General features: G+C 43.1%; 1 protein-coding gene across 1 annotated transcript in view; it reads left to right on the top strand.

Annotated features, from left to right (window-relative positions):
- The window catches only part of SFMBT2 (Scm like with four mbt domains 2), a 115,702-nt gene that overhangs the window by 18,658 nt on the left and 83,964 nt on the right, over positions 1-13,080 (top strand). Inside the window, 1 exon segment of the mRNA XM_040654374.2 lies at positions 3,208-3,448. Within this exon segment, the coding sequence (XP_040510308.1) occupies positions 3,208-3,448 (241 nt within the window).

Below are 13,080 nucleotides of genomic sequence, written 5' to 3'. Positions count from 1 at the left end.
TACCTTTTGTCCATGCATCTCCTGGCCCTCTTACTGCTGTGTGTGCTCAGAGCACTGTGTCTGTGCCACTGGGTTCAAATATCATTTATGAGGTTTCATTCTGCTCTCCTAACATACTCATCCTTTTTTTTTCTCTTTTCTTTCTTAAGTTACTGCTATCCTTCCCGACTTGTAGAGATTCATCTCACCTGAGTGTCTTACTTCTCTGAAGTTGCCCACTCAGTGCATGATTTGCTGACTAGCAGGCTTGCTCACCACTAGAGCCCAGCACGGCCTGTAGGAATCCATCTCTTAGCCTCCTTCCTGAAGATGCTGCCTCAGGAATGTGGGAACCAAACAGTGGGGTTGGTGATGACTTTCCTGGGTGCATATGTTTTATTCATATGTTAGAGTTGTGTATGTGTCATGGTAGTTACAACATGGTGGCTCCAGCCCACATTAGCAGTAGTATTCAGAGCCTCTGAAATTTTCCGTGATGGAGAAGATTGGAGTGTGCTTTGAAGAAGGAGACTGTCAAGGAGCAGAGTCTGTCAAGGATACTGTATGGACCCGTTTTTCCATCTGCAGACAGTTGTTTAACGTCTCCTGTTTGGTCCATGTGTGTGCTGTCCATAGTCTGCCTTTACATGAGGACTTGAGATGGAACTTAAACTAGTGCACAGATTCTTCATTGTCATCAAAGGCATGTACATATGGGGTAGACGGTATATTTTTCCAGGACCTTGTTTTCAGTCAGCTAAAGGATTGTTCTTTCAGATGTTACGGTGCCTTTACCTGTATCAAGATATGCCCAGTCATGGTGGTTCTCTGTCCTCAACTGTGAGTCATGTGCAGATGGTGTTGCTTATCCTCCAACCTGACCCATCAGCTGCAGGTAGCAGCTACATCTGCTACACCAGCTCCTTTTCTCTCAACTTCATTCACTTGACCTGAATGCTGTGGATGATGTAGGGATCTCAATCAGGAAGAGAAGTGTTTCAGCTGTGATGCTCTCATTTGCCTTACATTGAGTCTGTTTGCTGGCAGAAATCTTTGGGAACAGTATAGTTGTGCTGCAGTGAAGGAAAGGTTTCCTGAAGAATTTGTTGCTGCTTTGGGGTAAATCTCCATTTGGATGGCGGCCTTCATGGCATTAAACCACCTTTGCCTCCAAGTGGTTTCTTGATCTGTTTTGAGGAGATAAAGAGCAGTGGTGATGAAAAACCTGTCTCTACAACTGAAAAAAAAATAAAAATAAAAATAAAAATCATACCAGCCTTTGTTACCTATTTTACTTATATAGATAGAGTACTGCAAGGTGAAGGATCCTAATTTTCTGTACTGGAGAACTACAGGACAGTGGTAATGTTTTGTTGTAGTTCATCCTTGGGCCAGTAGCAGTCTGGAAAGAACATCGTGTCCCAGGGTGTTAACTCTGGTTCTTGTCTCAAATAGAGGACCCTGTTGGGAGCCGTGTGCTTCACAAAGTCCTTCCATTCCCCCTCTTTGTGTGATTTCCAGTTACAATTCTCTTGCTTCCAGTGTTCCACTTTGGTCTTTATTCATGGTGAGAGCAAAAACAGAAGCTACAAATGACCATGTATCCTGGATTATTATTGAGGACCCTTAGCATCCCAAGAGCCAACATCCTATTCTAGGACTAAACTAGTAAACATCACAGTTTTTCCTCCATCTTAGATGACCTCCAGAGGTCTCTTCCAATCACTGCTAGTCACAATACAAGCACTGATGCTGATGGAAGTGCCTGCACAACCGAAAGTATGTGGAGTGTTGTAATCTGCAAATAGTATGTGGCTTTGGCTGGACAACACTCATGTTGTAAGCTGGAGTGGGGTAAGGGAGAACTGGGCATACTCGAGGAGCTCTATTTTTTCTCTGCAACTTTGCATCCTGAAGTTGGCCACGTAGACCATGATACTTCTCTGCGAGCAGAAGAGGCATTTTATTGCCTCTCTGTAAGTGAGAACTGAATCAGAGACAGGCTTTAACCAGATTTAGAAATCTTTCTGGTTTTAGTAGGACACGAAGTACTTGGAAACCTTTAAGAATCTGTCCTTAAAATTACATAGGGAGTCATGGCTACGTTTTGGATGGACTTCTGAAGACAAAGCTGTATTCTGAACCAATGGACTGGCATTCACCTCTTGTGTATCAACAGTAGCTAGAGACATCCTGCAGGCCCTTACGAGATGCATTACGGTGTGTCTGCAACAGTCCCTGCTGTGTCCTAGAAGAGCACGGCATCTCCAGTGTCCTTGAGCAAGTTATTTGTGACTTTGAGATAAAAATAAGTGACTTCTCCATCAGATTGTCTTTATTTCTCTCTGCCATAGATCCTACTGTCTTTATGAGAATGCCAGGAGAGCAAATTGGGTATGCCTTGAAATACTGCACATGGACTTGGTGGAAATACTCTCCTTGGTCTGCTTGGCACAGCATTCAGCTTTTAGTGCTTTGCAAGCCTCAAGAGGTGTACAAGTGTTGTTATATGACTAATTGTAATAGCTGGGCCTAACTCCCATAGGTGCTCAGTGCCTGCCTGTTCTACCTCGCTCATGTCCTGGGATTTGCCTGATGGAGCTGTGCAAAGGGCAGTGTAACTTCCCTGAGTTACACCACCTATCTCCTGTGCATGGTTGAGATTTATGATGCTCAGATGTCTACAATCCCTCTCAGATTTAGTTCACCTGAGCTTATCGCGGCTGATTGATCCCTTTGAAGTACATGGGACCTTGTATGATGGGATATGTACTAATGAAGTGGGAATGGTCCTGCACAGACAGGTTGTGAACAAGGTGGTTGTATTAATAATAGAATGGTTTGGGTTGGAAGGGATGTTAACTGTCATCCAGTTCCACCCCCTACCGTGGGCTGGTTGCCACCCACCAGATCAGGCTGCGCTGTGCCCCATTCAACCTGGTCTTGAATGTCTGCAGGGATGGGGCATCTATGGCTTCTTTGAGGAACCTGATCCAGTGCCTCATTATGCTCTAAGTAAAGAACTTCTTTCTAACATCTGAACTAAATCTCCCTTCTTTTAGCTCAAAACTGTTCCTCCTTGTATTGTCGCTATTCTGTTAAGAAGCATCATCAACTAATGTCTTATTCCAGATAATCTCTTTAATTGCAGCCTTAGCTTGCTTAGTTAAATAGGGAGTGTCCTGGTAAAGAAGGAAAAGTAACACTGTGCCTTTCTCATTTTGTAAGGTTGAAATCAGCCTCCAAAGCAGTTTTCAGCCAGGGATGAAATTGGAAGTGGCCAACAAGAGTAATCCAGACACATACTGGGTGGCTACAATCATCACAACCTGTGGACAACTCTTACTGCTTCGTTACTGTGGCTATGGGGATGACCGGAGGGCAGATTTTTGGTGTGATGTAATGACAGCAGACCTCCATCCTGTTGGTTGGTGTACGCAGAACAGCAAGGTCCTGATGCCTCCAGATGGTAAGTTGTATGTGTTTTGCTGGAGTCATGCCCTAGTCTTGGGCTGAAGGTTAATCTCCAGTCTTCGAGTTGGTATGAAACGAGTACTTCCGATGCTCAGCTGATGTTGAATGGTGCAATTTCACTGAAGTTGTTGTATAGCAGCTTAGAGTTGGATCTCTGTAGATCAATGGGTTGTTCAATTTGCCAATCAGTCTCCAGGAAAGGCATTTTGACCTAGATGGTAAGAATTGAAGCTTATGGATGAAGCTGTCTTAAGGAAATGTATTGCTGAATTGCCAACCCATTACTTCCAATGAGGGGAAGCAAGTTGTCTCATACTTTTAGAAAGAAAGGACCAAATTTAGAGTGAGAATAAAGTAAAATAATTTTTTTTTTCTGTCATTATACAGGAACAGGACAGCTGTGCATCCTTACCTCTATGTAGCTCCAGTCAGGCATACTCGTCACTGTTGCTCATGTGCATTCCCTCTATATATTCAGTTTCTTTGGGGTCAGGGGAAGAAGAGATGAATGGTTAGCCTCCAGCACATGGATGTGTTTGAGAGAGTCTCATTTAAGAACTCTGCTTCTGAAGTCATTCTTTCTGTTCACGTGGCTGCTGAAGAAGTGGATGTGCTGTTTGTGTGTCATGCATGACTTCTGATGTAGATGTTGCCTCGCTTCCCAGTGAACTGGATTGTAGATACAGTCTTTGAAACAGCAGAAATGGTCTCATTCTTGCCTTGTGTATGCTGAACACCGAGATAAACAGTTATCTTTTTGTTCTGGTCTGACTGTCTTTAGAACAAATGGAGGATTGATTGCTTAAAAAAGTCTTAAAGACAAATATGGCTGAGAAATCTGTTGGCTTAGGAATAATACATCAAGCTGATGTGAGAAGGATTGGTTTTTTTCTTATTTTATTGGTCTCTTAAACTATCTTTTTTTATGTGGATTATAATCAGTGTTACCGGAAAAGGTGTACAGTGCCATAAACTAAATCTCAATATGCCAGGTTCAAGGGGTGAAAGATTTCTCCAACTGGTGTAATAGAAAATAATGATTGTTTTATAGCTGGAGGCAACTGCTTTCATGAAAATGTTGTTGGAATCTGCTCTTTGGTTTGTGGTTACTTCATGTAAGCTGTCTTGCTTGAGTGAATGCAAGTGTGCAACGTCTTCTTTATTCTCTGTCCAGGTGATATAACTGTATGCCAGACTCTTAGATCTGGGCAACTATAGGTACTGCTTTATTGGGCGTGTGGTTGTTTTTTGTTTGGTTGTTTTTTCTATTTCCTTTCTCTACTGTAAGATTTAAGCATTTATAAGGTTGAGTTGTATTTTGGAATGAGACATCCAAAATGCCCAGGAGCATTTGAGCCTTCAGGACTTCTCTTGGTTTGAAAAGAGAGAGGTCCTAAATGCATTCATAAAGCACAGAACTCCTCTGGATGTTTCTCTGAGGTGTTCAGCCCATGGTCAGGGGTGGGCTTCTAGGAGATGGTTGCTTCCATGAGGGCACTACAAGGAAGAGGTTGGATTTTCAAGAGTGCTGTAGGAAGAACTTGGCTCTGGCAAGCTTTTGAAAGCAGTGAGTACTGCCGTCACTGTATGCAAATGTGTGAAGTTCATCCTGTTTAATTGTTTTGTCAGTCGGTGAAGAAGTCTTGATGAGCTGAACTTCACTGCAGTCCTAAGAGTTTCATCTGGTGAAACCTGCAGGATCAGACCCTGTATTGATACATAATAAACTGTCATGTTCTGTGAACTCCGTGGAGACTTTTTGCCATTTTAGCTTTGCACGCTATTTTGTTGTCAAGCACTCTGAGGAAAGACAGCTCCAAGTTGCATGGACTCATTTTCTAAGGGCCCGTTTCTGCACATATTGATCACAATGAAGGGATCTGTTGGCAGGATCTTTTGGCAAACCAGTTATTATCTGTCATTAAGATTTGTTTCTTGTCAGGAACTGAAGGCTCTGGTTTAAAATGCAGGTCTGCTAAGGACTGGCTTAGTGGGCAGAATACCAGCACTAGGACAATGCTTTGTTTCTGCTTAGTAATCACATAGGACTGATTGGCTCTACTCATGTAAATGTGATCCCAGACAGTGCTGTACAGAGTGATAGGATGAAGAATTTCATTAAATGAAAGAGATGAAAAATGGGGCTGGTTTAGTTTACCAAATCAATAGAGCTTGATTTAATGTTCAGCACATACAGAGATTTTAAGGGGCAGCTGCCAAATAATTGTTTATGATCCCAATAGAAGGAAGTCATTTAGTTTACAGACTGTTACATTATTATTTATTGGGTGACATTAGTTTTGCATCGTGGTGCCTGCAAGTATAATGTCAAGTCATGTTATGTTCTCCCCTGACGTTATGGTGCAATGCCCTGGACTGAGGGCCAAACACTCCAGTTTGCAGTAAATTGTATTGACGTATGAAAGGATGGCGTGAGTGTATGCCTGCCCATAAGCTTTGCCCTCCACCACCCTCTTCCCTTCAGGAAATCAGAGGAGTAAAATTGTGGTTACTTCAAGCTTTGCCATTAATTATATTTTTCTCATTACAAATCGGTGTGTAATTTGAATTGCAAACTCAAATATCCTGGCAGAATAGATCTGTTTACCATTCAAAGCAAAATGAAAATTATTTAAATTAGTTAATATAGAACTCATTTGAATGAATTGAATGTTTATTCATGAACTAGCTGAGGCAAGTGTGAAGCTGTCCGTATGGTCTGTAGCTTTGGCACTGATCAGCTCTAAAGTCACGTCCTGGGACAGAGATTTCTTTTTTATTGTGTTTTAACTGTGGTGTAGACCAATGGGTAGCTTCTGCCTGATGGAGCTGAGAATGAAATTTACATCCTTTCTGTCAGGGCCCCCCAGCAGCTGTAAAATTCATATGGGGAAGTAGTTCACAAGGGGAGGTGCTTCAGAGTTCATTGACAGTGGCTGGGATGGAGCAGCAGAATGGTGTTTGGCTTTTGTGCTGTAGTTGTGGGATGTAACATAGACCTTCCATTCTTCAGTTGAAACTGCCCTGTTATATTGCCCTGCATGAAAGCAGGGATAGCCTTCATCACCTCATATGCCTTACCAAATGCTGTCCCTCTCAGCACAGACCTGTGGTGGATGTTCTTCAGCATCTTCCATCCTGTAAGATCTCTTACTCATCAAGCATTAAAAATTTAAGTCTGACTTATGGAAATCGCTACTGTGGCAAAGTTAACTGTGAAAGGCAGATAGGTCTCTCGCCTCCTTTAGCCTGTTTTTTCCATGTGCTGTTTTCCTTTGTTGATGACAGTTGGGTTCATGAACACATTTACCATCATGTAGAGGAGCAGCATGGAGAACCTGACAAACATAGCAGCTAAATTATGCATTGTGAAACACGCATGGAGCAAGCACGTCTTTTGATTGACACTCGGGTGGTTTTGTACAGATTGCAGGTTTACAGCTGAGCCAACAGAGCTGAATCTCTCTTGGCACTATCTTAAGGCATTCTGTGATGCACTATTGATGCTGGACAACAAGATTATTGTGTACACTTGTGATTGTGGCAGTGCTTTTGCTTCAGTGTTATTGGCAGATGGAAATTGAAATAAAACATTTCTGAGCGTAGATCCCTGTGGCGATCTCAAGTCTGCTCACAGTGTAAACCAGGAGGTGGAAGAGACTGGAGATGTAAAGGAATACAGGAACGCAGTGGGGAGAGAACCAGGTCTGTGCTGTGGTTTTACCATGAGCCAGTACAGATGGGAAACCTCAAAACACGGTCTAGCCATGGATTTGGTGATCACAGTGATCATTATACTGTGAGTGCATATAGGAAGGCAGCCTTCATAGAATCATTCAGGTTGGAAAAGACCACTAAGATCATCCAGTTCAACCGTCGACCCATCTGCACCGTGCCCACTAACCACGTCCCTCAGTGCCACATCTCCACATTTCTTGAACACCTCCAGGGATGGTGACTCCCCCACCTCCCTGGGCAGCCTGTGCCAGTGCCTCAACACTCAGAGAAGAAATTTTTCCTAATATCCAACCTGAACCTCCCCTCCTGCAACTTAAGGCCTGTCCTTTTGTCCTATCACCGTTAACCTGGGAGAAGAGGCTGACCCCCAACTCACCACAACCTCCTTTCAGGTAGTTGAGGTAGCCTTAACTCCTCCACTGTACCAGAATTAAAACTCATAAGCCTGATCCTAGGATGTAATGAATCCCTCTTGCAAGGTGCTGAGCTTCATCAGGTAAAATATGATATTAAGAGTGCTAAATATAAAGCATTTTGCCAGTCTGGACTTTCTGTGAAGGCAACCGTCACCAAATGGTTCACTCAGATTCTGAAGTTGTGGGTAGAGTGTGGGTGAAAAAAATAGATAAAACTTGTGCCACAGAAAACTGGGCTGCCCTTCAAATCATAGGATGTCTTAAGTTGGAAGGGACCTTAAAGATCATCCTGTTCCAACTCCCCCACTGTTGGCAGGGTTAATGACAACTCTATTCCCATCTAGGTTGGCATTTCTCACTCTGACATGTAGTCTATGATTTTGTTAGAGCTCAGGTAGTGGCTGTAGATGTTAGAAGAGACCAGGTCTGGGCTACAGTGGAAAAGAATGGAATTGAGACAATGTATGGTGCAGGGGGGGGATGGTGAGGCAAGGGGGGATGGTGAGGCAAGAAGAGAAGAGCAAGCTTTGAGCAGTCATTTGGGTTTGGGATTTGGAATGAACGTCATTCAACAAGCCCTGGGAGTACAGAAGGCTCTTCCCGGGGCAGTGCTGTGGGTGGTGGTGGTGTATCCCAGCCCTGTGCCTTTTAACTCCATTCTCAGAGATCGTGTGTATGTGGAAAGCTTGTCCATGGTGTTCTTCAGGTACCACTGAGATGGCGTTCCTGAAAATAGGTGAGGGCCTCCAGAGCTGCTCTCTGAGAAAAGGTGATGATGGGTGTTTTGTTTTTTTAACAGAAGCCAAGTTTCCCTTGGTAATCTCAGAGGAAAGAGAACTTAAACTATGCCTGCAGCTCAGCGATGATAGCACAGGTAGAAGGATCAGATGGGCTGGATGGACTTCTTTTATCTTTGTGAGGAGTTGGCTTACCTCCTCTGAATGATCTGAGATGAATTTGCTTTTCAGCTGGTATAACTGAGAGCAGATCTGGCCCTGCTTTAGCTCTTTCACTGAAGACTCACCTGAAATATTATTTCCTAAGAGCTTGAGGCTGGGGAGAATCATAGGCATTCACTGAGCTTATGCTATTTTACATCAGCTAAGAATTGGGCCCTTGAGCCAAGTAAAATGAAACTCGGAAATCTTCTTTGGCAGGTTGCTCTGTGAAGGACTGTGGATATTTCTAAAGCAGTATATAGATTTTTTTAAAAAAAATCTTTGCTTAATCCTTATCCTCTTATTCCATCAAAACCAAATTTAGACTAACCTAATGTAAATAAATTGCAGGATTTCTTTATTTTAAACACTGCAAATGACTCGTAGTGCAGTGTTTTATGTATGCTTTTCAAGTCAACTTCAGCAGAGTATTAATTACGCAGGAGTGACGTTAGCATAAATAACGAGTCAGCAAATAAACGTCAATTAAATATTCTATTAGCATAGTAGGCAGCTTTATGCCCTGCCATAGAACATTTAGCAGATTATGCTTAACGAGCATATAAAAAATAGCAATTTTTTTTCTTTGCTCTCCTAATGATGGCAGAAGGGAGGAGAGGATGAGAGGCAAATACAATACTATCCCTGGCTGAAGATTTGGGTTGAAATTTGCCCTAGTGGAAATGCATCAGTTGACTCCCTGTTGCATCAGTTGACACCATTGCCTTTTGGGTCTTTGGGCAGCTGGAGATCACTGGAGTGCATCCTGGCTTGGCATCTCCCCCTGGCCCCATGGGATCCTTCCATTCTCCCTCCTGAGAAGAAAATATTACATTACAGCACCCATGGGAGTTTTTCCTTCCTTCCCTTGATGTGACTCAGATGGCTCAGTCTGAGGTTTGAAAATTCAAAAGTTAGCCCATTTCCCGCACACTGTCAGGATGATGCTTTCATGATCATGGAAATGGCCTTGTTGCTACTGTGTGGAAGTGCAGGTATTTTATACATAGCATTGGCTTTAGTTTCTTTCAAAAGACTTAATGTTGCCAAATGAGCCCCTTCTGGGGGTAAACTGAAAGAGATAGTCCCCCATGTGTCTTTTGGGAACACAAGCAAACGTTGAGCTACTGTGCAAATATGGTGCAGTGTGGCCAGTGGGAAAGGCACTGCAAATTGACTTACAGATTTCATTAAATGCATTGCTTCTGAGCATCTCCAGCTCCACTGGGCTCGAAGTCATCCTATTTTTTTTTCCCATTTAATTTGATTTTCTTTGTAGTATGACTTTTTGGGTCGAGAGGTGTAGTTGAAGAGAACCTTGCGTGGAGAACCTCGTACAGACAAGGTGCTGGTTGGCTTGTAAGGTGGTCATGAGAGTAAATGCCTTATCCTGGTGTTACTGTTATGAGACTGGCAAAGAAACACTGAAGGGAACTGAGGTGTGTGCTGTTCTGGCCTTAGTTTTGGGCTGTGGCGATACGTCAGGTGTTTCAGGAGTGCAGTAGAAGAGGTCCTTTAAGGAGTGTACCCACCATGAGGCTTCCAGCCCTGGCTCTGCAATGACCCTGTGGTTTAGGTATGTGTAGGTGGGAACTCTGACCCTGCTGTTGATCAGGTGTTTGAAAAACTCGATCCGTAGGAGATGGTGTAGGTTTCCAGCCAAAAGCCGAAGTTGGTACCTTAAGGAGGCTCTGTTTTGCTAAAGGCAAGAAAGGAACACACTACAGTCAAAACGTGATTTTCCAGCAAGAAGTTTTTTCAGTAGAAATATTTCTAGCTACCCTGGCATTCGGGGACAACATGATCTTATGTTGTATCTATATTTATTTATTCTCACAAATTATAAATAAATCAAGCGAAATGGGAGCAGCCCTGACTGGGCAGCCCGTGGGTCCAATGGGATAGGGTTGCACATAGTGGCTATGGCTGCTAGAACTGCACAGTGCCCACAGTATCAGCTCCACATCCATTTTGGGGTGCTTTTTTTTTTTTTTAATTGTTTGGGATTATAATGAGCCTTGGCCCATGCCTGCACTAAGTATCAGCGCAATTTCTTAGGTGATAGATTCACTGATGCAATTATCCCTGCACTGTCCAAATAAAAGTACTTTATAGAATCTGCATCAGTACTTCTAAATATTCCTTACCCTTATTCCTGGACTGAACTGTACGGTTGGTGAAACTGTAGTAAGATGATATCACACAGTTCTACAGCTAAAGTTGAGGATACTATAGCACTGTTTATTTTACTGTGTTATGGGCCCAACTTGGAGCATGGATTTAATCCGCAGGTTGGCTGGCATCCAAGGAAGGGTTCAAGAAGGGGTTCCACTAATGGAGTGAGATTTTATAACAGTGACTAAGACACACTGAAAAAATGAATGTACTTCCTGATGTCTGTTCCCTTGCTTGGGTGGACCATCTGTCCTGGGACAGTCAAGGCCTGGGAGAAGGAAAAAGAAATACCTTTTTCACTGTCCTTGTGGTTGATGGAAAATAAATGGTGTTTTTTTGTCAGTGCTTTCTGCCTGACACTAGCGGGTTTGTCAGGCAATTCCTGCACAGATTTGTGTGTTTCCTTGGTAATTTCCTACTCAACCTATCACCTGCATGATGCTGAGCTGCGCAGGCTTCACTCCTCCTTGCATCGCAAACTGTACATGCCTCATGCTGGGGAGTCTGCATGCTCATTTCTCCTAGCTGTCCTGGCTTCTGTTTCCACTTATTACTATGAGTAAGAATTATATGAGTAAGAATTATAGAATTATAGAGTTGAAAGACACCCTTAAAAGATCGTCTGGTCTAACTCCCGTGCACCAAACAGGAACATCTACAGGTGGATCAGGTGCTCAGAGCGCTGTCCAGCCTGATCTGGAATATCTCCAGGGACAGAGCATCCACCACATCTCTGGGCAACCTCTTCCAGTGCCTCAGTGCTCTTACTGTAAAAAAAAAATCTTCCTTACATCCGATCTAAATCTTCTCTGTTTTAGTTTGAAACCATTTCCACATGTCCTATCACAGCAGACCCTGCTAAAGAGTCTGTTCCCTTCTTTCTCGTAGGCTCCCTTTAGGTACTTTATAGTGCCTGTATTCATGAATGAATGCCATTGCCACTTTCACAGCAGGAACATAGTAAAACAGCAGTGTGGTTTTCAGCACGTATGCAGTGATCCCTTTTGCATGGCGTGGGAAAGGCTGAATTATTTAACTGCAACTATCCAGTTATAATTAAAGAATCAGCACCTTGTGTACAAGCAGCAGCAGAGCTTAGGATCACACTTACTCCAATGAAAACTGAAAGCCTAATCTTTTATAAACAGTCTGGAGGGGGCTGGAGATGGAGGGGAAGGAAAAACAGTGATTTTTGTGGACTTTGACAAGTTATAAATGTATTCTGAGTGAAACTGATAGTGTGTAGCTTTATGAAAGATTTAATGAATAAATATTTCATACCCGCATGGTACTTCTTCAGTAACTCAAGCTGCTGGTAAAAAGCAATAAACAAAGAACCTCCTTCAGGGGTTGTTTGGGCTTTCAAATTAAACTAATTTAATCAACTTTTTCAGTCAAGCTTGATATTAGTTCATTTCTGTACATGGATCTGCTTGTTTTCTCCTGATACCTGTTTTCCTATTTGGAAGGTGTTTGAATATCAAAGAATGTCTCCTTTCATTCCTGCCACTATGGTGTGTGTTCGGGTTTTCAAGGCAAAGAGCACAGCCTGACTTTGTCCCTGTCCTCCAGGTTGAGGAGTCAGCCGTTCTCCACAACTATGGCCCTACAACCACAGGTTGTAGAATCAGAATTGTTTGAGTTGGAAGGGACCCTTAAAGGACGTCTACTCCAACTCCCCTTCAATGAGCAGTGGCCATGTATAGCTACAACAGGTTGCTCAGAGCCTGGTCCAGACTGAGGTACCCTCGTGGAGTTTTTGTTATCCAGCAGGGAGATCACCTGAACGTGGTGGTCAGTTCTGAATATCAGTGGACAGCATTTGGGTTTTGAATGTCATTAGCATCTCGTTTACTACTTGTGTTATACATAAATGCTCTGGAGCCTGGCCCCATGTGGGCAACAACGTTTGTATGCCTCTGCACTGGATTTGTTGCTGTACAGATTTATGCAGGGAGGCCGAAGTGCATCTTTGGCTCCAGCTGTTGGCAAAGCTGGGACATGGGCATGGTGGAGCCGTTGCTTAATGTTTAACTGTCATGATATGTCACGAGGAGAGCACGTTACATGTTAGCACTGTGTTCCATGTCTTTGCAATACTTTTTAGAAAAAAATCATGGAGACGTGATTTTTTTGTTGATGAGAGCAGGGCTGTAGCTGAGAGATTCATTCACAATTGGGTCATGCAAATAAGACACAGTAGGGAGTTAAAAGCAAGTGTGCTCAGAAGAGTAGAGCTCATATTGGAAAGGCATCTGTGGACAGTACTGCTCAATCAGCTGAGGATCTGCTCAAACTTGGGCACCTTCATACACCTTTATGTGGGGTGATGGATTTTTTTTCCATTTTATTAGGTACAG

This window comes from Gallus gallus, chromosome 1 (assembly GCF_016699485.2).
Source record: "Gallus gallus isolate bGalGal1 chromosome 1, bGalGal1.mat.broiler.GRCg7b, whole genome shotgun sequence".
NCBI classification, from domain to species: domain Eukaryota; kingdom Metazoa; phylum Chordata; class Aves; order Galliformes; family Phasianidae; genus Gallus; species Gallus gallus.
The sequence above is the reverse complement of the archived record's forward strand: the minus strand, read 5'-3'. Positions and strand labels throughout refer to the sequence as shown.